At 31.8% G+C, this 26247-nt stretch overlaps 2 protein-coding genes across 2 annotated transcripts in view; one reads left to right on the top strand and one right to left on the bottom strand.

Annotated features, from left to right (window-relative positions):
* stg1 (stargazin-like protein) overlaps positions 1-19245 on the bottom strand; it is a 488885-nt gene extending 469640 nt beyond the window's left edge. The window contains exons 1-2 of the mRNA XM_076416546.1: positions 19234-19245; positions 16282-16444 (exon numbers count right to left, since the gene is read on the bottom strand). Coding sequence (XP_076272661.1) covers positions 16282-16444; positions 19234-19245 — 175 coding nt within the window. The remainder of the gene's footprint in view (positions 1-16281; positions 16445-19233) is intronic.
* A 106-nt stretch (positions 19246-19351) lies between these two features.
* On the top strand, positions 19352-25513 carry LOC143198320 (chaperone protein DnaK-like). The gene is made up of 2 exons (XM_076407467.1): positions 19352-19765; positions 23426-25513. The coding sequence occupies exons 1-2, from the start codon at positions 19555-19557 to the stop codon at positions 25096-25098; spliced, it is 1884 nt and encodes a 627-aa protein (XP_076263582.1). The 5' UTR covers positions 19352-19554; the 3' UTR covers positions 25099-25513.
* The last annotated feature ends 734 nt before the right edge of the window (positions 25514-26247 follow it).

The following is a 26247-nucleotide window of genomic DNA, read 5'->3' as shown; positions in this document are numbered from 1 at the left end:
TTTTTAACAATGTCAACCTACATTTCTAAAAGTTTTTCATGGTTTTTAAGCAGCAGATTCAGCAAGTATCTTTAAATAAATAAAACTAATAAATATTTGAACATGCGAAGGATACTTGAAAATCCAAAACTGTAAAACATGATGAGAAATAGTTATACATAGAATATTAAATCGTGTCAACAGCCATACTTGATAGTACAATACTGGAGATATTCTAAAAGAAATCATGTTGATTACTTTCTAAATAGGTTTCAGGTGTTCCAAAGAATTTAATAATGTGGCGATGTCCATGATTCAATGTCGATGTTCACAGTAGGTAGTAAAATATATACCTATACATAGGACCTACAATTTAACTTTTTTTTTGTTCTGGCCTAAAACCAACCGGTGGAATGCATGACGCATACCTGGTCGCGGAGACTTGCCCTGCAGTGACAATTAGAACCGGGTTATGTGGTACTGCCTCTGGGCTTACCAATAAACTAAACCGAAACCGCCTCACAGTTGACCCCTGTGGATCGCTACTGCTACTGCATTAAATTTTGGGATATAGCACCCGCTGATCAGACAGCAGTTATTGGGCACGAGGATTTGGCGATTCTATTGATTCGCGAACTTGAGTTAACACACGACTCGATACTGTCGTATGGGGGCAAAAGTTATGACTGCAGCGACGGATTAGGTCGTTTCCGCCTGGAAAAGGGGGGCGGGAGGTTAGCTGTGACGCGCTGCTAAGCTCCCGCCGTCGACTGCTCGCGAACAAGCACGTTTTCAGAAGAACTTGAGTTGAATTGTTGTTTGTGGAATGCTTGAGATATGAAGTGCTTGATTTCTGGAGTGTCAGTTTTCCTATGAATTTGATTATTTCTGACAAACCATGGAGCGTTTAAGATTCTCTTGAGGAGCTTATTTTGGAAAACTTGAAACCGTTTGACCTGTTTGGGTGTAACAAACTTGAAGTTAACATTAGATCCGTAGAGAAGTACGTACCGAATTAACATCTTGTAAAATAAACATTTGATGGAGATGAGAAGTCTGCTAGAAGGGCAGGTCAGTGAAGATAGCAGGTTTGCTATCCCCGAACCTCTCTGGATTGCTTTCTGGATATGGGAATGCCAACCGAACCGTTGGTTGAAGTGGAGACCTAGGTAAGTGACGTTATCCAGCCATGGAATTATTACGGTGCCGATCTTAAGTTGCGAGACGGGAAGTGCGTAAAGCTTGTTATGGAAAATGATGGCCTGGGTTTTCAGGGGATTGATTTGCAACCTTCAGAATTTAAACCACTTGACCGCATGATCGAGCTGCTTCTATAAACGTTCATGAATTGTAACTTCGGACCTGGTGGCCATGAAGAGAGCAACGTCGTCAGCATAAAACGCGACGTCAATATGCTTTTTTCTCAGCAGATCTGAAATAAAGAGGTGAAATAAGGCTGGGGCCAGCGGGGACCCTTGGGGTTCGCCAACATCGATTTGTTTTCGACTGATGTGTCCCATATATAGATTAGGTTAGAATGAGAGCGGTTAGGACTTCTGGGAGGCCTAACTGCACGCATTTTGCGATCAAACCGTCGTGCCAAATTTTGTCGAAGGCTTTGGTTAGGTCCAGAAGGACTGCTCCAAGCTTTTTACGCTGGTCAAGAGCCTGATAAACAAAGGTAAAACAGATGTTCACAAAGTTGTGTTATTAGTTTTTGGCCCACTAGCCTACAATATTTATCTTTAAAATAACTTAAATCTAGGTATATATCTAGGAGGACCGATCGGCCCTAGCTTGGTCCCTGGGGTAATGATTTTGTATTAACACTGCTGTTTATCTATTAAACACACCTTCATACGCAAAATCAAATAATTTGATTCTTTTAAGCCTGTGTCCTGTTCTGGTGTTATCCAAGAGTTGTATTATTTTGCTTGAGATTGACATGAGAGTGGAGTCTGTCCTCAGGCCTCCTTACAGTTATCTTAATTTCCTGGGTGGCCGTCTGTATCTGAAGGTCTGGGTGTAAGTAATAGTTCTGTAGTATATCGGTGCACCTACAATACGTTTTGGGATTTTCTTCTGGAAAACTTGTATTGTATTTATATTACTTTTCGCGGGACATCCCCATAATTGAATTCCACATGTCCATATAGGTTTTAACACTTAGTTGTTAACGTACTTACTAATTAACCAATACATTTTCCTATATTTTAACACCAGTTCTTCTCTTTTTTTGTTACAGGTTTCTTCCAGTGAAGTTTTGCATCAAGATTCATGTCGAGATAATTAGCGTTGTTGTTTTATGAAACTATATTATTATTTTTTTTTATTAGTGCTTGTGCAGTCTGATTATATGTGGATATTATATAGCCCTATCTGGGCCATATTTGTTCAGAAATGCAAGTTTAGCCTCGCTGTCAGATATGATAAGTGAAGTGTTAAATAGAAGTGAATGGATACAATACTATACAGCCGCATACATATAAAAAACGAAATTTCTTTCCATATAATAAGCATATATTAAATGCATTTTAATAATTTTAATCACAATTTATCTGGTATAGATTTTAAATTGTAGAATATTATTGGGGATAAGATGTGTTATTCAACCATGAAAATCTATTTGTTACTTACCGTCTTATCTAGATTTTAATAGAGAGAAAAATAAATTATCCATATGGCATTATTTTTTTCGTTGCCCAAAAATGGAGATACGATTGTAAATTAAAAATGTTTCATAAAGAATAAATGATAAGTTGCATTGTGAAAAAAATCGAGGCTTGTCCGTAACGTTACCTTTTTATATTAAGATTAGATAATTGAGTTCATGTTCTCTTTGTTCTCTTTTATTAGATGCCATTCGGAGGTTTACGAGGAGAAGTGGCAATCTTTATTAAGGAGATTCGTTTGTATTTTTATTCCGATGCAGCCTAGGGGTTTAGCACGTTTTATAAAGAGTGCGACTGAATTAAGATGCCGTTGTGTTTTATGCAACTTTGTCTCGGATACCGCAAGAAAGTCGTTTTCGTTTTAGATCATACCGCTTTTATGACACCGGATAATATCGGTTCGTAGTAATCGAGTTATTTCTTTTCGTGTCGGAAAAGAAGTTTCTTTTGTTTCATTATTAGATTCAAGAGTATTTTTGTTAATTAAGCGATAATAGGCTAGATGTCTATTTTTGAAAAACCGCTTTATGAAGATTCTTTACACTGAATAAAAGCAAAAAATCGATTTGAAAGAAAAAGTAACGTTTGATATAATGAAATTTTAAATGGGCGCTAAATCACTCCTAATTTACGCACGATGTATTTCTTTTGGTGGCACTGGACGGTTTGTATGGATACAGGTCTTATTTATACATTATTTTAATAATTATTTGTTATAATTAAACATTATATCGTATACCACTGGTGTCGTATACCACTAATGTAATTATATATTACTAAAAACCCTAAATATGTTGTGAATTTTATATACTGCAATAATATCTAATGTAATTATTTACTATTTTAAATACCTTTAATTATCTCTAATGTGTAATGAACGTAATGTCGAGGTAAATAACACGGTTGATTTTTTTCGTTTATTGTGTATATAGGCACCTAATTCTCTTTTCTTTTTCATTTACTTATATTTTCAAATAATATACAAATTATATTCAATATAATGTGATTGGTTTAGCGTACAAATGTGTGAAGTCATTATATGTTTTTACAACAGTTGAATACCAACTAGAGAGAAGAAAAGCGGCTTGTAACTTAACATTCACTGTTATTCACTCGGGCCATATATTCTTAAAATACAAAGAAAATATTAATTAATTACAAGCCTTCAACAAGTGTCAATAAAATCCCGTCAAGGTTAGATTGCGGCCAATATGAAATATCTATTTTGATGGACTATACTTCGCCAGGTTAAGGGTAAGTGACACATATTTGAAAGGGCAATGTGCTTTTATCAAGTTTTTACAGCCTGGTGTATATATGAACAACAATGTATGAACCAGATATTATCACTGAAGTTAAGTAAAGCAAAGTAAAGAATCTAAGCTAAAGATATTAAGCTTAATAATGTATAGGAATACTTAATATGTTAAAGCATATCTATACACAGATTTTGTGAAGTATTATAGTTGCACATGCTTGTAAGATTGATAGGCTAGACTAGTGTATTTAAATGAACTTCAGAATTACAATTTGTATATTTTGTTTACCTAGTCATTACAATGTAATTTTATACAATATAGAACTGCATCATCAAATGTATATAATTCAAAATTTTGTTGTATTAGAGTAAATTATACTATTGATAACATTTGATGCTGAGCTTCATTTGTTTTGTTTATTATGTATATAAATCTTTAATAATTTTGTTAAACTATGTAAAATAAATATTTTGGTAACTCTGTCAAATAAATTACCATCTGTATCTTCAAATTATCACATAATATTTTTTTTAGTTTTTCCACGGAACCAACAGTTCCCAATTGACGATTATTGGCTGCTCTTGAGAAATGTTACCTGCAATTTATTAATTTTCTTAATAAGTGTTGTACTTGTATTTCTATTTAATTTTCTTAAATATTCTAGTACGATTTATGATTTGTGTGTCTAGAATACTGACTCACTTCAACTCTGTAAATGTTCTAGTATTTTTTTTTAAATTATTCTTTCAGTTACGATCATTACGGTCGTTATCGAATCGATTGTGTACAAATTTAGGTTATTTGCCTTGATAAATCCCAACTCAATCATTTCTTCCCGTTAGTTGCACAAAACCATTTTGTTAACTGTGAAGTGTAGGTTAAATAATCCAAATAAAATCGAAATATGCTAAAAAGTTCAAATGTTGGATTGCAGAAATTATGATTGGGATATGGTAAGTAACGCCAATGTTTCGTAGAGGTTCTGATAGGCGCCAAAACTAGTGAATGACTTAAACTGGTAATATTTATTTCTGGTAAAATCTTACTAATCCCACTTTTAATTTAAAAATAAATATATTTTTAATAATCTGTGTATAGTATATTATTATTATATATCAATATTATGGTGATTGTTTATTACAGTCTAACCTATTAACCATCTAGAAGGAAGTATAGTTAAAATATCCCACAAAATACTATTAGTTATGTTGAATCATCTAAGTATAAATAAAGAAATTTTGTTATAAACAAACGAAGTTGTTTATACATTATAACCAAAGAAAGAATAGCCGTTAAAGTTTAAAAATAACATATATTTTGATAACCAATTAATATAGAATATTTATGTCATAAAATTCTATATAATTTTAATCGTTAACAATATGCTTTCGATACCAAAAACTACAGAATATGACAATCCTTGGCAATATCTCAAACACTATAATATGATAATTAAATTAAATCAACTTTAAAACCGTGGAAATGTTTGTAATACCACTCTATGTTTGTTGGGATCAAATGTTCGTATCGTTTTTGAGTTTTTACGACAGTATTTAACAAGATGAGGGAAGTTATTAAATGTTTTCTTCGATTTTTTAATTATTTATGAAGTTTATTGGATATTTGTTCAGGATGTGATTAAGTTGATATGAATCGGTACCCGTTAGTTTTTGAAGATTTTAACTGGGAATTTAGAAGGCTCTTAATTTACAGAAATTAAATTTCCAAGTCGTTTCTGTACCCAAATTAACACTGCCTCTTGAAGGGAAAAATATCGTTCAAGCAAAGCAATGACTTTAAAATTGTTATAAGGACTCGGCTCCATTAGAAACAACAATAAAACGTTGGTTTCCTGACTTCAAACATGGTCGTAGAGACACCTATGATGTAGACCGCAGTGGACGTCCAAATAAGTTGGTAACACCAGAAAACCTTTAAAAAATCGACAAAATCGTTTTGAATGATCGAAAAGCGATGTTGCATGATTTAGCTGACATCGTAAGTATATCAAAATAACGTGTTGGCTTAATATTCCGTGAGCATTTCACTATGAAAAAGCTCTGTTGATGATTCTGAGTAGTAATTTTGGCCATTTGTAAACGCAACAAACCTGAAACTTTGCTCCGATATGTGACAATGAATGAAATATGGATTCACAACTTCACTCTGGAATCAAAACGATCGTCATCTGAGTGGACAGTAATTAGTGACAGGTTTATTTTGACGCAAAAGATAAATCGTTCTACAAAAGTGTTATTGAAATGTTAGAGCGGCGCGAGAATGATTGTGTGGCTCTTGATAGAGATTACGTTGATGATTAAAGCCAATTTTAAATAAAACCACCCGGTTATTTTTTTGTTAAGCCTGGGACATAATATGTGCTATATAATCACATATAATCAGCTTATTAAATAAAACACTTTCAGTCATATTCAATCGGTCTTTTTAAATTAAAAATATTTTAAAATGTTATTAAAATAAAACACATCACGGTAGAAACAAAGCATAGTTTTTTTTAATTCTGTGTTTCTAATAACATTTTTCAGTTGGTTTCTTTGAATTTGTATTCAGCTTATCAAAACATTCGACCTGTCAGAGAAAGATATTTTTATCTCGAATTTGCAGAGAGTCATTTACATAAAAGCGAAGGCACAGGCGAACTTTCGATTTGTGGCGCTTTCAGCGTTTCTTTTGTTCTATTTTATTAGTCGTCATTCGGAGCTTTATGAGAAAAATAAGCGCCGCTGTTTATTAAAAGAGACTCGTCCTTGTTTTTGCTTCAATGCTAACTGGGAATTCGGCGTGGTTTATTAAGAAGAGGAATTAGATCGTTTTTTGTTCAATTTTATTTTGAATTTTGTTCAGAATTTGAGGTTTGCTTAAAAAATCAAACTATTGTAATTAGTTCTAATAATAGAACAGATTAAATGGTCCGCGATATTGAGAAATATTTTTGTTTTTGTTATTGATAAAGAAATAAAATATGTTTTAAAATTAATATTTTTATTTGGGTTACGATGTTTTAACTATATTAATATATTGTTTGGAGAGACTTTAAAAGAATATTAGAGTGCAGATAGACACTAACAGTTTCTGCAAATATTGGATATAGAAATAAGTATTTGACGTTTCACCAAAAAAAAATGCAACCAGTTAAACAATGTAAAAATTGATTTAAAACATTGTAGAGCAATATTGATATGTGTCAACACTATAACCATAAAATATTAGTGATTTTTGTAATGAAGCGATTACCTCACATCTACTAGTATTTACCTATCTTCGAGGTTTGACCTCAGCAAGCGTTTTTATAGGGTTCTTTTATTTTTGAACAATTTGAAAAACGCGGAGTTTAAAGGTCAAATTGAAGCAAGTTATCATGCTGTATTTTATTGATATGTTGTTTATATATACGGTACAGAAATATGATTGATATCAAGTGATACTGCAATAAAAATACTTTTGATCACATTTTGCAAAAGCCACAAAAATCGACATGGAAATATTTAACTGGATACCCATTGATTTCAATTATTATTAACATAAGTTATTATTACTATCATCCTTAGTCCTTAGTACTTCAGTCCCAAAATTTTCATTTACATTACTTTCAATACTAAAAGTTCATGATAATTACCAAAGAAAAGTTTTAGTGACCTTGCATAATTTTCACTTTTGGGACTTTGGGTTTAGATAAGATATTACAATGTTGTGTTTACTAATTTTGGTAATGTGAAGTTGGCAAACTCATTGGTATATTTTAATTGATGTTTTAATTTAATAAAGCAATGTGCACATTTATTGAACAATACAAATAATATTATTTTTACTTTTTAACTTTTAAAGCATTTTAGAAAGGACATAAAATGATATTGTGTATTTATTATTATTATGGTTCCGCAAATACATCTAGTTATAAGCCTACTAATATGACCCTAGTAGAACAATACAATTTTATAATTACCAGGTGAACTGGAAAGTCATTCTTTTTTTTTTTCTAACAAATGTCGCTAGGCTGTTAATGTTATATTTTGACAGATACGTCATTTTATTCTAGTGACGACAATCTTCAAAGCTATATATGTTATATTATGTGAAAGTTGCGCCGTCATAGCTTTGTAGCTCTCCGTGATTGAAAACGTGTTTTTGCGGCACGTATAACTGTATACTGGTACAAAATGGTGAGTTTATGATGAGCATGATCTAACCTTAAAAATGTGTGAGTCGTAGTTTCGGAAATTCAAAAGTGATGATTTGGATGCGCATAACAAGCAATTCAACAACTCAGATGGGGAGATGAATGCTAAATCAGTTGATTGATAGGAAAATGGAAAATCAAAAAATCATCTATTAAATACCGCTTCAAAGGTATGATCGGAAGTTATTTCTGCATCGAATAGTGTTGTGTGACCAAAAGTGGATTTATTTTGAAAAGTAATAAATCATAGTTACTACTACCACCTGGCAAAGCCAGTCGATCGACTGCAAGACCAAATCGTTTTGGCCGCAAGACAATGCTTTATGTTTGATGGGACCAAATTGGTATGGTGCATTACAAACTGCTAAAACCTAGTGATACATTTAATAGTGATTGCTATCGATAGCAAATGGTCAATTCGAAACATGCGTTGATCGTCTAGAAAGTCTAGAATGGGGTCGAAGACACATTAAATTGATTTGTATAGTACGATAACGCGTCGTCTTATAAACTAAAACCAGTCAAGGAAGCACTTAAAGTACTTGGATGGGATTTATTATTGCACCCGCCATACTCTCCAAACCTTACCGCGTTCGTCTGTCAACTTTTCGCATCGATGGAATACGCGCTTGTAGAGCAGCACTTCGCCAATTTCGAAGAAGTTAGAAAATAGCTCGATGAATGGTTTAGCTCAAGGAACAAACAGTTTTCATGGGACGCCACTCATAAATTTAACGTTGAAAAATGTTAACAGTTATATAACTCCTTGATATATTAAAGATAATCGGTGAGTGCTCTTTTAGGACAAAATATGAAGTTAATATTCACAGAGTTACTATTATATATTAAATATAAACAATTATATAATAGAATATTTACAATAATCATAAATTAATTAAATCAAAGCTAATTATATATTGTCACTCGAAAATATATTTTAAATAGCATTTCTAGTTCATTCTGCAACTTGAGAGTATCTTTGGAATGACCACTACAGCTGCTTGATCTTGAATATTATCTGTTCTGATTTTCGAAATGAATGCCGAGGGATTTGCTCAATCTTCTTAAGTAATCCTAAGAACTACAATCCTAAAAGCTTAAAAATAAGGATATTAGCTTGTAATTCATAAAACCAAGTGGGATCTATGAGGTTCAAATATGGGATTGCCCTAAGACATTAAACTAACTAGTAATCCAACGTTGTCAAAACAAAGTTCTACAATTAATTACTAGTGCTTTTCTTTACATAACCAACGATGATCACGAAATCAAATTGATTTTTGAAGTGATCCAAGATTTCGAATTAAAACATGCAATAAGCTTGCTAAATCGCAGCATCGTGGAAAGTCATGTATATAATACGCAGGAAATCAGCAGATTAAAACGAATCAAATCCTATTCTTAACCTTAGCTTAAGTAATTTAGTTTTATTTTAATATGGGCTATGATGTATTAATCCCGTATTTACCTTATTTATAGTACATACATTTATCTGTACATTAAGATTGTACTGAGAATTTCTAATGTAAGATGTAATTAATTTAAAAAAATCTACAAGTTATGTTATCTAGTTAGGCTAGTTTTATATTATCAATATATAAAGTACAAAACAAACCACAACTTATAAAAAGGTGCATTGATACCAGATACTGGCTAGTATGTATATTTTATGGTACCAACAACTTTAATAAGCTATATGAATAATATTTTTTATATAATATATTTATCTATAACACGAACATACCTATTAATTTCATCCGGCTAGTTTTAAATCAATTGGACTTAAATAATTTAGTATCATATCATTGGATTACGGTTGATAGATAAAAAAATAATCTTGTTATTGAAATTAAATAGCTAAATCCTATACGCAGAATCCCAGTTGGATGTAAATCTGCATTATTTATAGATATATATTGGGATTTTATAAACGCGGAGAAAGGCCAACTTGGGACAAGCTGAAAATATTAATGTTCAGCGCGCACCTGTTGCTTCGTTTTCTACTTCTTTAGCGACTGAATTATTTATATTCAACTATCGGACAATGTTTTGAAGTAAATTACTATGTTAAATAACACAATAAACCTTTAATTAGTACGGACATGGTAAAAGGGACATGTGTATATGTCGGAAAGCATGATTTATGTGATGGGTCGTGCCATGCATGATCTAGCAGAGAACAGTCACTAGGCCAATTATGCTAGTTACAGCAGTGTTAACTAGATATCGTTTCTCGTTTGTTTAAAGGGTTTTAATGAATGGTATTTGTTGAATTTGAGCGACGCAATTATATTGTAGCGACCTTGAGGCATGTCGAATTTTACATCGTGGAATAACGGTCTACAAAATACCCAGAAATATAATCTCAGATGTTGAACACGGGCGGGGTGCCCGCAGCGCCAACTAGAACCCGAGCACGAATAGCTGGCGGCAACCCCGAGACTTTTATCTGGGATGATATTGAAGGGTATTTCGATTCAATCAGTGCTCAACCCTCGTTTGCTTTAGACGTGCCACCATCAACTGCCCAAGCCTCGGCACCAGGTAACACCGCTGCCATCCGTTTTATTAATTGTATTTTTCACATTTTTGTATATAGACAATAAATAACGGTCACATAATGTAAACACCACTGTTTCATTTCGTTTTACCTCCATTCACCGAGCCACATCATTTACCCTAAAATATATAAGCAAATTTTGGTGGTATACAATCAAAGTGGTATAATTCAAAAAATTTACTGATAAATTTATATTTAATAGTGAATAAATAGATAGTATAAATCTCAATTAGTAGTAACAAAAATTATAGAAATAAATTTACTTCGACGTAAATTGATAAAGCTTACGTGAAATTTCATAATTGTCTAAAATTATATTTCCTTTTCTTGTGACAACATTTAATACTAGTTGTAAGGATGAGTAAATCCAAAATGGTACTGATGATTTTTTTAACTAGGAGAACAACTCGGGTGAAATTAATTGTATCCCGGTTCAAAGTTAAGGAGATAATACTTGAAATAGTATGTTTTTATATACAACTTGGATACTGTGGGTATTTTGTAGGATACATTACTCCGCAAGATCTCCGGATTTGGTGTATGCGCATATTGGCTCCATTTAATTTTAAAACAGAGAATAATCCGAGTTAGGCGCATGCATTATTTACTTATTTTTTATCGTGATTATTAGATTTAATGAGTATTCAAAATCCGAAGATGTTGTCTAACAATTTATCCGGTACTTAAAAAATTTAGGATTTTTCTGGTTTTTTTAAAAATGTTAAGTTATATACTTTATTAATTTCTGTTTTCTTAAGAACAAAGTGATTTTTTCTGCAATTAAAAATTATTAACGGCCAAACCTAATAACAAAAAGCTACAGTAAAAGCAGTAGGATTATTGGCAATTATGATATGAGATGATTTATTATCTGAACCTAGGTATATAATTAAGGTATATATTGTAAGAATAAGATTATTATTATTAATTGTGTTATTTCGAATTGTTGCAAATATAATATTATTTCCCCGATTTAACTTCTTATGACAATTCTTACATCTCAAATGTTATTAATCGGCGATGTTTGATTACAATTTCCATCAACTTCAATATATTTATTTCAACTATTTAGTTTATTAATTAAATATTGGTCATGGTTTTTCTTTCCAAAAATAATACATTATATGAATTTTTCATTCTACTATTGATAAATAATAGCATCTATTCGTAATAGCAGTGTAAATATGCGAACTTGCTGAACATCATAGTTTATTAGATGATAAAATTATAATTATAGGAAACAAAAACAGTGTATAAAAATAAAATTATTTTGGTGTATACAGCCCGATTCTGATTTATTAAATTTAAAGTTGGCAGAAATACAAAAGGTATAACAACATACAAAAACCAAACAAATAATAAGTAATATGTTAAATGCCAAAGGAACCGAAAAAAACTGCTACAATATATGTATAATGAGAAAAAGAAGACAAAATGGAGACGTAATGTTATATTGTTTCGGAATATTTATGTTTTGTTTGTCGTAAGAAACGGAACTTTATACAAAAAATTTGGAAATAAATAATTTGAAATATTAAATTTGGATAGATCCTACTCTTAATATTTGTCCTCGACTTAAAATTTTGATGGATGAATTTTCTGTTAAATTTTATAAATTCCATCCGAAAAATACTATATAACATTCAATTGAAATGTCCCCGGCCTGCAATAGTAAAACACAATTTTTTGGCAAATTTTTTTTTATTCAACATAATTCCCTTCAAGGGTGATATACTGATTATAGCGACACTGCAACTTTTCGATACCATTTTTGTATAACGATTTGTTAACACACAACTGGATATTGTTGTATGGGGGCAAAAGTTATGACTATAGCGACGGATGAGGTCGTTTCAGCCTGGAAAAGGGGGCAGCTTGGCGGTGACGCGGTGCTAAGCTCCCAGCATGTCGACCAGCTCGCGAACAAGCGCGTTTTCAGAAGAACTTGAGCTGAGTTGTTGTTTGTGGAATGATTAAGAGATGAAGTGCTTGATTTCAGGAGTGTCAGTTTCCCTATGAATAGTTTATTTTGGAAAACCTGAAGCCGTTTGACCTGGTAGGGTGTAACAAACTTGAAGTAGACATTAGATCCGTAGAGGAGAATATAAGATAGCGGGTTTGCTATCCCCGAACTTTTCTGGATTGCTTTCTGGATTTGGGAATGCCAACCGAACCGTCGGTTGAAGTGGAGACCTAGGTAGGTGACGTTATCTAGCCATGGAATTATTGCGGTATCGATCTTAAGTTGCGAGACGCGCAGTGCCTTTATACAATATACCTTCGATAGCTCAGTTGGTAGAGCGGTGGACTGTAGTGGTTCTGTATAACGATTTGTCCTTTGCTTCAAAATAGGCCTCAGTTTCGGCGACCACTTCTTCATTCGACGATAATGTCTTCACAGATATCCTTTTGAGATCTGAAAACAGGAAAGAGTTGCTGGGGGTCAGATCCAATTCGAAGCCTAATTCATGGAATTTTGCCAACGTCTTCACTGACTTGTGACAAGGTACATTGTCTTGGTGAAGCAGCACTTTCTTTTTCTTCAAGTGTGACCGTTTTTCGGTGATTTTTCGATTATTCCATGCGCATCCCAAAATGCAGACGCCATAAACTTGTCAGCCGACTGTTACGTTTTCCCACGCATTGGAGCAGGTTCATCGTGTGCAGTACACTCGGATGACTGTCAATTGGACTTCAGAGTGAAATGATGGAAGCCTGTTTCATCTATTGTAACATATCGATGCAAACACTCGGGTTTATTACCCTTGATCATCTTCAAATACTGCTCCGAATCATCAACTCGTCGTTGTTTTTGGTCAAACGTCAGCTCGCGCGGCACTCACTTTGCACAGAGCTTTCTCATACCCCAATATTCGTGAATGATATCATTTACACGTTCAGTTTTTACAATTGTTACAATTTCAATTTACGGTCATTCAAAATCATTTTGTGGATTTTTTTGAGGTTTTCGTCGGTAACAACCTCCTTTGGGAGTCCACTGGGTACACCGTCTTCGGTACTCATTTCATCACGTCTAAACTTAGCCTATCAATCCTTGATGGTTGATTTTCCTGGAGTAGTGTCCGAAAACTCATCATCAAGCGAAGTTTTTGCTTCAACTATATTTTTTCCCTTCAAAAAGCAATGTTTTATCAACACGCGAAAGTCTTTTTATCCATTTTTTTTTCACAAAAACAAAAGTTGCTGATCTCAAAATACTATAATTCACAAACTAATGATCCGGCTTTTAATTTGTTATGCAATTAAATTTATACACGCATCTTTTGAGGGTTAGAGCTAATTAAAAAACATATGGATATAATTGTAGTAGCGTCATCTATGTGTCAAGCCGGGGACTTTTCAATTGACCTGTTATTTGTAGAGTTATGTAACTGCTTTAACAAGTAATCTAATCAACAAATATTAAACGTGTAGTGAAAATCTTTTTCCAGATGGACTATATGGATATATCAACGATAATGTATATTGTATAAGGTGACAAATGCATTGAAAATATTAGTTTAACAACACTGTTCTGAGTTTTTTATTATCTAAGTACATATGTCACCAGGGCAAACAGAATTAGATCTTAAATATGACTTCGACGGCGAAACGTGCAAAATAGCATGTTTCTAAGAAATCATTTGTATTCAAATATAACGTTCAAACATATTAATGTATAATAAATATTTAATGTAGTATATAACATTCAAATTGTAATCCCTTGATATGGGCATATCTTTTGTTTGCATGTGATGCAGATAATTATATTGATTTATTTTTAATATATATATTATAATGTTGTTTTGTTTACACTACCTTATAAACGCTAAATGTATTTGGACACTATCCATTTCCAACTAGTTGATAGCAAATAAATTATAGAACATACCTGAAACAAAGAAAATAATATTTTATTTCTATTAATAATAAGTATTGATTAATATAATTCATTAATGCTCTTTTAGTGGAAGTGGTACAAAATGTAAATGGGAACTATTTAATAGTTATTTTACAAAAAAAGATGATTCTCACAGAAATTATAAACATTTCAATACAAAAATATTTTTCTGAAATTGCTTTAGTTTACTTTATTTTCTTATGCATTTTAAACTTTGCCACTACATATTCGGGCTAAAAGAAACGAATAGATAGAAGAGTTTCACCAAACTATTTATTATAGTTAAATCCTATATATTAAGAAATAAGATATTCTTGGTATTCTTGGTATATTTTACGTGAACAAAATCTAACGACTGTAGAGGGTTATGTAGTCAGAACTTATTTTCAGCTCTACTAATTACTCTATTCAAGATAGACAGTAATATTTTAGTTGCATCTGTCAGAGAACTTTCCCCAAAACCATTTATATAAAAACGAAGAAATACTCGAAATTTGGCTTTGTGGCATTTTCGTCGCATCTTTCCTCTTATTTTACTGGTCGTTTTTCGGGAGTTTTATGGGAAAATTAAATGACAGTGTTTATTAAAAGAGATCCCTCTGTTTTTTTCTTGATCCAGTACTATTCAGAGATTTGTCGCGATTGATTAAAGGACATTAATTGAAAACATGCTGTTCTCTAATTATTTTTTTTGGCGTATTTTAAAATAGTTTTATTGGTAGAATAGCATCCTTTGTATCGAAGGCTTTTATCATTTTTAGGACAAATCTAGCAAACTATTGGTGGAAAAAGCTACCCCAAAAATTATAATAGATTTAACGTAACTCATTATACATCCTGTTGAAACCAAACTTCAGCAAATACCATGCGTTATCATGAAACATAATATATAACTATAATCAAAAATAATAAAATGCACTACTAATAATTCAGCTGGGTAGCATTTGCAGGAGAATTGAACAATCGCATTCAGCATCTTTAATGCAAACGAACAATTAAATTTAGAGGCATAAAAACTCGTCGTTGATATCCAGCAATCTACTTGGAATAATACCATAGAAATTACGAGTACAATTAGAGGAATTAATTAATTATCCCAAAGAAGTTAACAAGCTGACAAACAAAATCTACGGAAGAAATAGCATGAAAATAGTATACCGGAAAATAATAATATCTTAAACAATATTTTAACAGACAATTTTTGGCAGTAAGATAGAACACCAGAAAATAAAAATATCTTAAGAAATATTTTGACTCAATTTTTTCAAGCTACATGAATTATAATTGGATGATTTAAAAACAAACATTATTTCTTATTAATATCATTTCAAACTTTAGTAATCATTAGTATTTAATTATATATAAGATTTCCTGTTCTGTCTCAGCAAACTCTGAAAGAGGTATAAAGAAAACAGATGTATTTTTATCTAAAAGCAACAAACTTTAGGCACAAGCAAGCACTCCCAATGTTATGAGTATTTCTCGTGAGGACACAAAGATAACTATTTCTCTTTCAAAATAAATGTCGATTTTGGGTCACTATTTGCTTCACTTTAGCGATATTAAGATAACAATTTCTAGCGACCGCTAGGACACTTTAGGCTACCACTATTACATCCACATTAAGTTCAAAGGTGGGCAACGCTGGTGGATTTGTACCGATTCCCGACTATAAAAGACCACCACGGCAACGTCTTAACAACGACACTAACCTAACCTAAAATCCTGTCCATCAACCCGTCGAGCACCTGTGATATTTAAGATCGAAATAAACAAGTTTTTCTTCAACCGATGTTTTCTGTTGCCGTGAGAATTCTTTCCACAAAAATCGTAGTGAGTGTTCCGATAAACAATCGTATCGACAGCCACACATACCTACCGACAAGACGAACATTCCTACAAATTGAATATGTTAGTACATATTCAGAGCGAGACAAATTTTCAACAACTCGGTAACTATGTTATGATGTGGATTAAAACGTAATTTTAAGTTTTCCTAATAGATGGCTTTAAAATCAACTTATTGGTGAATGCTGCGATTTTTTATTCTTATGCGCAAACATTCAACAATTTTGTTCAACAAAATGTTTGCTAGGTTATATTCTGGGACATCTTTTAAAAATCTGGAATAAGGAATTCATGTATAAAATCCATAAAATTTTACCTAAGCAATTCGTTGAATTCTTAATTTCTTACATCTCATTCAGGATGTTTAGTGTTGAACAAGAGGAAGCTTACTTAACAAGGAAGGAAACAAAAGTAGGTATACCGCAAATCAGTGTTTGGGGCCTTGTTTTTTATATAACATATTCTATACATGTGACATACTGCAAATAGAAAATGTTACTGATGTGTGGCTGATGACGCTACAAAATATAATAATTGGGATCTTCTGCAAGAAGTAATATCGACATAATAGGAGTATTTGAGAATAAAGTTCTGCGAAGTACTATGGATGCTACCAAATCCTACATGAACAATTACTAAATACTGAGATATTCGGATTCCCACTGTAGTAAAGGAAATTAAGAGATTCGCCAATGAGACATGAAGAAAGATGTTTAATGTAAAATATGTACTGCCATATAAACAACGAAGTGCTATAACTTTTCAACAACACAGAAATAGACACAGACTCCTTATATAGAAACTAAGTAAGGGCCAATGATCCTTTTTTGGAAAGTACTCAGTATTGGTCACTATATTGTAAGTTACTCGGAAACAACTAGTGAAAATATCTATATATTAATAGGCTTAACGAAAATTTTGCCTCCCTTTTTAAAGAAAACGGGCGCACCTGGATGAGTGAAATTGGGCACGGTTAAAGCTTATATCGAACAAGAATTATTAGATATAATATCTTTGTGTAACATGCGCTACAAATAAATATACTCCAACAAAACGAAAAACGCCCAGATCCGGACACAAAATATATAAACAAACCCAGCGCGTAATCGTGCGGGCTAAGAGTTTAGCTCACCGACTATAACGTACTAGGTTCGAATCTCCCTGGGTATACAAGTTTATATAACAAAATAAAGGGGGGGGGGGTATTCGTTATGATTAAGAGATGAATTGAATTTTACGATTTTTGCAGAGAAAACTGCAATATGCGCTTTATCGGAAAGCATGTGCAGCTGTGAAAGGAAAAAAGGACATATATGTAAATGTTTCATTCTAACATAGATTAACAAAATTCGAGAATAATAATAATCGTCTATTTTCTTTGCTTACAAGAAATTTCAATTTTTGAAATCACAATATTGACTTAATTTGAGGTCTGGTGAAGAAAAAGAAAGAAAAAAATGTTGTTGCTTAAGGACTGTTATTAATTGATATGGTTCTGGAGAGATAGTATATTATCATACTAAAGATAATTCTAAACGTTGTTAAGATATTTCTCTGCATTTTGTTGGTATGGACTTTTAATTAATTTCAGGTTTCATTAGTAAATGAATTTGTTAACAAAACATTAAGTGAACATTGCAGGTAATAAATATATTAATCGGTACGTCAAGAATTAAAACGAATATTGCACAGAATATTAACAGTTGTAAACTAGTTTTATAGAATTTTAATTCCAACACATGGGACATAAGACAAATAAAGGATGAACAATCTGCAAGGGGAAGATTGAAGAATGAAATAAATAAGCAAAGGTGTATATATTGTTTTTTAATATATATATATACTGGACTGGACCTACAGTTTAACGTGGGCTCCGAACCACGGTACTTAGCATTAAAGCCTACCGACTGGCGGGTAACCAACTTTAGAAATCATCCCAGAAGACATCCGGTCTTACCCAGTCTGGTTACTGGCGTGATTGGGGTCATTTTCCTTGTCGGATTTTATATTATCGTCTAGAACATTCACAAATATTAAACAATCATAAACATAACTTTACGACCATGCCCCAGCAGGATTCGAACCCGCGGCTATCGCAACAGTGGGAGGACTGTTCCATCGCCTTTACCACTGCGCCACCAAGCCGGCTATTATATATTTTAGGTGAGAAATATGGATAAATGTTAAGGACTATATGAATACATAAATGAGATAATACAGATGTGCAAAATATACACAATTTATATTCATTTGTAAACATATTAAAACATTAATACTTTATAAGTTGTTTAATGATTGGTTCAATAAGATATGTGACTCTATGACATTTTATTATTTGAACCTTGTATCAATTCTTTTGTGTTTTGGATTTAATGTAATGTTTGTAAATGCATTCCTTTAATATACATTTCCAAATTATAAAAATTAAATTACCTAATTGTATTCCTTATCGTTTTAGCATGTATACTAAAACCAAATATCAGTTTCAAAATTGTTTTATTCATCTATTCTCTGTTTTAATAAACAAATATGTATTGCTTCACTTATTATTCCATACTTATGTTTATAACATAAAAGTAAAGAAAGGCCATGTGTACTTAAATTTAATGCTCTCAAGTTGTTATAGTTCTGAAAATAATCTTACTTATAATACTTTGTTATAATTTTCAGTGACGTAGTAATATTGACGTAATACACTTTTTAGAACTTTGGTTATTAGCGAAAGTTATGGAAATTACATTTAATCAAATGCAATTTAAAAACATTTAGTGAGTGTTGGTAATAATGTGCTTTGAAAAACAATAAAAACAAACTACACTTAAAGCCATATTAATACTTAAAATGTCTAAATTATTCAAAGTATGAATAATATAGATATATAATTGTTTATTGCATACTGATAATGTATAAAATTTAGCGTCAACAGCTGTCTACAGTATTTGCTGTATATATTTATACAAACTGATTATACATATGTTAACATTAGTCATATAAGAAATCGATAAGGCATTTTTGAAAAGCCGTTCTTAATTTTGCATCATTTAGCTAGAGTCAGCCAAGTTTAACACTCGTCTAGAGACATTTAGCTAGTGATAATATAAAAATTGTACCAAATTTTGTTCAAAACACAACTGAAGATGAGCGGGGCACCAGCTATTGGAATCGATTTGGGAACATCATTTTCGGCTGCAGCAGTTTTCTTAGACACTAAAAAAGAAGTTCTACCAAACAACGAAGGATATCGCACAACCCCATCTTGCATCTTTTATAATGAACATAATTCAAATATCTGCGTTGGGACTACTGCTTACGATCAAAGTTTTAGGTGTATCACGAATTATTTATACGGTAAGTCTATCTTTTTTATAATTTAAATTCACCAAAATTTCAATAGTTCATGAAACTTATCCAGTCTTAGACCACGATATTTTCACGTATTATTGTTGTATCTGTAAACCGATTCTGTGACTGGTGTGTTCACTTAAACATTTATCACAAAAAACGTTACACAATTTTCAATGAGTAGATTGGCTAATCCTTTTTCTAAAGTAAAGTAGGAAAACTTTTCGGAAATATCTTTCAACTATATAAGTTTTTACAATAATTTTGAAATTCAATGATGGAATCCTTTGTCAGGTTGTTTCAGATATTTGAAAATGATCTATTTTTTATAATTCCAAGAATGCCTGTAGTTCAGTTAGCTGCTTTTGAATACCATTAATGTTCCAAAATACAATTCTAATATATTTTATTCTAATTACTGTTAGTTAAGGCCACTGCCCTATTACTAGATTTTAATTTTTGGAGCCTTTCAGAGAATGATAGAATAATTTCTTCTTGTTTATGCATTTTTGCTAATAATGTCATTAATAATTCTTTGGTTACTATTTCTGTTTTTTTGTTTTATTATGTTCAGCGCTATACATATTTTGGCCATAGCTAGCGTTTTCATAATTTTTTTGCTTGCTTTTTTCCGATAAAGTTTTTCTTGCGGTTTAGTTTGATTAATTTTATGTCTTCCTCCTTGGAACGTTTTTGCGACTACAATTCTGTGTAACTTGCCAGATATTTTTCACTGCAGTTTTACATTTTGGATGTTTTCCTTATGGTTTCATGCAGTCTTGTAGTCAGGTGTTTGCTTGAACATTTTGACTTTTCGGTTCTCGGTTACACAGTTTTTGTATGTGACTATATAGTTGGCGTCACCTGTGTTGTACTGCAATATTAGCTGTTTTAAGTGGTTTTGTTTTGACTTCAAACCATAGTATTCTCTCAGTTCCATAAGTGGCCTTTATATCCGTATTATATGAAAGCAAACACAGGGCGGAGGCTTTGTTATTATTTTTGTTCCTCTCTTTTTCAGAATGTATACTGCATTAAATGTGTACAACATTTAAGTTCGATTTGCACTAATTCATCCATTATTTTGTAATTTTGTCTGTCCTGGGAGCTCTTTTGCCATTTCGAGCTCGAGTGCCATTGCTGTTCTAAACATTATAGATACTGCTATTTTAGTGAACGTTTTGCAATATGCGGCTTTTATTTTGATATGTTCATTATCCAAAATTTTTGATTCGAACACTATATAATTCTTCCTCCTGGTTTTGGAAAGTAAGTCAAAATCAGTAACATTTACATTAACAACGTTTTCATAATTTTTTTGCTTGCTTCTTTCCGATAAAGTTTTTCTTGCGGTTTAGTTTGATTAATTTTATGTCTTCCTCCTTGGAACGTTTTTGCGACTACAATTCTGTGTAACTTGCCAGATATTTTTCACTGCAGTTTTACATTTTGGATGTTTTCCTTATGGTTTCATGCAGTCTTGTAGTCAGGTGTTTGCTTGAGCATTTTTGACATCTCGGTTGTCGATTACCCAGTTTTTGTATGTAACTATATAGTTGGCGTCACCTGTGTTGTACTGCAATATTAGTTATTTTAAGTGGTTTTGTTTTGACTTCAAACCATAGTATTCTCTCAGTTCCATAAGTGGCCTTTATATCCGTATTATATGAAAGCAAACACAGGGCGGAGGCTTTGTTATTATTTTTGTTCCTCTCTTTTTCAGAATGTATACTGCATTAAATGTGTACAACATTTAAGTTCGATTTGCACTAATTCATCCATTATTTTATAATTTTGGCTGTCATGGGAGCTCTTTTGCCATCTCGAGCTCGAGTGCCATTGCTGTTCAAAACATTATAGATACTGCTATTTTAGTGAACGTTTTGTAATATTCGGCATTTATTTTGATCTGTTCATTATCCAGAATTTTTGCTTCGAACACTATATAATTCTTCCTCCTGGTTTTGAAAAGTAAGTCAATATCAGTAACATTACTTTTCGTGGACAATTGGAGGTGGTCTGGACATTTGAAACAATTATTCGTTTCGTTGCCATTCCTTATTTTGTTTAATTTTTAACTGCATCGGTGATGATTCTGATGAATAATTTGCTTTCTACATTTTATTTTTAACCATTATCCAATCTAATCCTCGTCAGAGTTTTTCTTCATTCATTTCGGGTAACTTGTTTCTGACGTAAACTAATAAACTCAATAGGATCATTGGCCTCATAATTGATTGTTGTTTTGTTTTTCCAACTCTTGCATTGCTTACTCAATTGCCGTTCAAGTGCATTATTTTTTTAACTATTTTCCTGTACTATGTCAAGGTTCTCCCGCACAGACTTCTCGATTATCCACGCATTGCAGAGTTGTTCTTAATTTTGAGTTCCAATTAAGCTCAAAACTCATTTTTGCTGACCATGTATGTTTCACCTGAGTTTATGTTTAAATCGATTGTTAACATTTAAAATAACGACAGGTTAGTTGAACTTTTCTTACTTATTTATTTTGATTTTTTATATTTTTATTTTTTTTCCACATTATTTAGAGCTCTGGGCGTTTTTTACGTAGTTGTATCCCTTGAAGGCCTTATGCCTTTTTACCTATATACATTTTAACATTTATTTATTTTTATATATTTAATAGAATTTTAAGTAAAGATACTTCATCCCCCTTGTTGCATTTGCCATATCATCTTCAAAAGGGTTATTACTCTTTCTAGCTTAATCTTCTGTATATTTTATTGCACGCTTTTACTAACAACCTTTTTTCTACTAAAAACTATACACATATGTATGTACCTATCTATATACATTATAGAGGCTCTCCAGTAAGATTTTTTACAGTCTATTAGCAAGGTACTATTATACAATAAATATTAATGGAGTTTAGTTATATTTAACGTTTCTGCATTTTGAATTAGAATCATTTCTAAACGGAATTCATAATTTAAGATTAGAATACAGTTATATATCTTAGAGAGTGGGTCCCTAATTATCGCCTCCATCTGTTTTAAAACATCTGAATGATGAACGTGTAAGACGGGTTTGTCTGTTTTTCAATAGATAAGAATCCTCATTCACATAAATTTAACATTATAGGAAATATTGGAAAAATATCTCGAGACGTTCAATTTAGATGTCCTTACTTTAAACAATAAAACATTTAAGAAGTATAATCTGGTGTACAGAAAGTTACTTAACCAAGATATTTTGAGTTTTTTTAAATCTATTAGAAATCATGGAGTCAAAAATGTACATGCATATATACATTTTTTTTAGTATAAATTTAAACCTTTTCGTTGTATAATGTCTAACAGTTTTTATGATAAATGTTACAACTATAATCTTAAGAATATGACTCATATAAATGAAGTATATGACTTTTTATCGGTTAAAGAATTTATTAGAATTATAACTCTAGATATTGGACGTAGCAAATCATTTCTCCAGAAGCCTATTGGGTCTTTACTCTATGCTCTCAGTGTCGCCTTATATTGTCGTTCAACAAGTCGCCTCTTCTTTCCGTAAAATAAAACAGTTTCTTTAAAGTAAACTAATAGTTTTTGCAATTGAAACCGTTTCCCATTTTATAATTTATACATTTCATATATCATATAAATCTCATAGCATTCAACGTTTTGTGATTATTATTTTTCATTACAGACGCAAAGCGGATCATCGGTCGTAAACCTGACGACCCATACGTTAAGTTAATAAGAGACAGTGAAGATTATCATTTTAATCTCACAAATGATGACGACGATGTTGTTTTCCAATTCAGACAAAACGGAAGGCTTATAAAAAAAACACCAGAAGAAGTCAGCTCGGAAATATTGAAATTTTTGAAAAAATCAGCCAGTGAATATCTAGGAGCGGATATTCAAGAAGCGGTTATTTCTGTACCGGGTTATTTTAGCAATGCTCAGAAGAAGGCTACAATGAAAGCAGCGGAATTAGCTGGTTTGAAGGTACTAAGACTCATCACTGAACCCGTTGCAGGCGCTCTGCACTACCTTCGGGAAAATCCACAAATAAACGGAAAAGTTTTGGTCTATGATTTTGGAGGTGGCACTTTTGATGCCTCCGTTATTGAGGTAAAGGACAAAGAATTTAGCGTATTGAATATGGAAGGCGATTGCTTCCTCGGTGGGCGAGACATGGACAAATTACTTGTAAATTACTTTAAGGATGTTTTAAATAAGATGTATGGAAAACGAATTATAACTCAAAAATTAATGAGACTATTACAAGAAAAAAGTGTGGTGATTAAGGAGAAGCTTTCTGTACAAGATGAATACACAGTTCAAATACAAAGTGGTGATGGGAATTACAAAGAAATTCAGTTATTTATAACACGTAAGGATTATGAAGAAATTATAAGTGAATTAGTGGGAAAGTCCATGGATATAGTAAAAAAATGCTTAAAGGGCCTTAATATTTTTCCAAAAGATATAACCATTGTGGTGCTTATTGGTGGTGTAACGAGAACGCCACTAGTACGACGTACTGTAGGTGATTATTTCGGAGCAAGTAAATTAAAAACCAATCTTCATCCTGATGAAGCGGTCGCACATGGTGCAGCATATCATGCAGCTTTATTAACTGATCAATGTAAAGAAATAAAAATAATTACAATAACTGAAGTAACCCCCTTAACTTTGGGAATATCTGTAGCTAGGGGATTAATGTGTGTTATAATTGAAAAAGGTTCAAAATTACCAGTCATTAAACACACAATAATCTCAACATTAGATAACGATCAAACTTCGATGACTTTTAAGATTTATGAAGGTGAACGAAAAAATACAATTTATAATAACTACTTGGGTAAATTTTCTTGTAATAATATTCCAAAACGTAAAGCAGGTGACGTTAAAATTAAAATAACATATATACTGGATTGTGACGGAATCCTTCACATAGAAGCTGAAGTCTTATCTACTCGAAAAATAACCAAGTTGACTGTAAGATTGCAAGACTATGGATTGCGCCAAAATGAAACAAAATTTAAAATACCAGATTCAGAAGCAACTAAATACGATGACGATTTGATTGAAACTTCCGTACGCATTTATAGAGACATTAAGCAAGTCATAAATCACATCACGTATAGTCTAAAAAACATATATCCGACTGTTCGCATAAAATATGTGATAGACAAATGCTCTGCATTGAGAATGTATATGGAACAAACAGATTACAATACGTCTTTCAAAGAAATACTAGAGAAATTTAAAATATTTCATGAAGCAGTTAAGGACTTACTGATCTTTATCGACGTGGACTTTGAAAAGCCTTTAAAAGAATTAGCTGATGCTATAAGAAAATTTAATTAGTTTTAGTTCAAGGGTCAACCAGTATGTTGCTGTGAATGCCACAGGACTTAGGACATAGCTTTTCTTCTTGGTCTTCTGAAATATTAGCTTTAATGGTAACAGTATACATTATCATATAGGTAATTTCGAAATAAATTAGAAACGGTACAGTAAATAGTACATTTTTTAATGAAGCAGATATATATGGCAGTTGTATAAAATTGCTAATATTGTAAGATTATATAATGAACGATTTTGACAGTGCAGACGATCTTAAATATAATATAGATCTTATATATTTTTATATAATTATATATAATTAAATGTAGATCTTAAATTATATATATATATATATATATATATATATATATATATATATATATACAAGGGATATAAGACAAAGTAGAAAGCAATTTATTCTTTTGATTAGCCTGGTGTGTATATATTGTTTTTTAACTTTATCTCATATGGATCTACAGAGTTAGTCATAACATATTATAGACAAAAAATGCACTTAATTCCATAATTGTTGAGGTATAAATATTTGTCTTGTTTATCTGTCTTGGTTAAGCAGGACCGTTGGATTATTTTTAAATCTTCTAGAAATCATGGAGTCATAAATATATATACCTCAACAATTATATGGATATAAGGATTACGTGGAATTAAGGATATAAGGATTATATGGAACTAAGTGAAATTTTTGTTTATAATCTGTTATGACTAACTCTGTAAACAATATATACACCAGGCTAATTAAAATTATAATTCCTTTCCCTAAATTATTAAATTAAATTGGCAATCCTCCTTGCAAATTGTTCAACTTTCGTGATAATGCAATACAAACAATTAGTTAGCTTTAGAGTAAACCTTTTAACCTTTTAAGAAGTTTGCAGATGCTACAAAGAAGTTATATTAATTATATATTTTAACTAGTACAACATATATACTTTTTTTCATACACAGTTTTTTCATGTTTCATGAGAGTCTGTATATAACTATCATTGCATCTCCTCTTCTTTCCATCTATATAACTACTAGTAGTTAACACTTGCTTCATCTCCATGTTAATTGTTTTATATTCATTATTTTGTTTCTTATTTTTTATGTTGTTCCTGAGTCTTGTAATTCGTTGTTTTATAACTTTTTGTTTCCTTAGGGTCTTTCTTG

This window comes from Rhynchophorus ferrugineus, unplaced genomic scaffold (assembly GCF_030347505.1).
Source record: "Rhynchophorus ferrugineus isolate W39M unplaced genomic scaffold, kcgeb_rfMv2 rfM1, whole genome shotgun sequence".
NCBI lineage: Eukaryota > Metazoa > Arthropoda > Insecta > Coleoptera > Curculionidae > Rhynchophorus > Rhynchophorus ferrugineus.
This window is presented reverse-complemented; position numbering and strand designations above follow the sequence as displayed.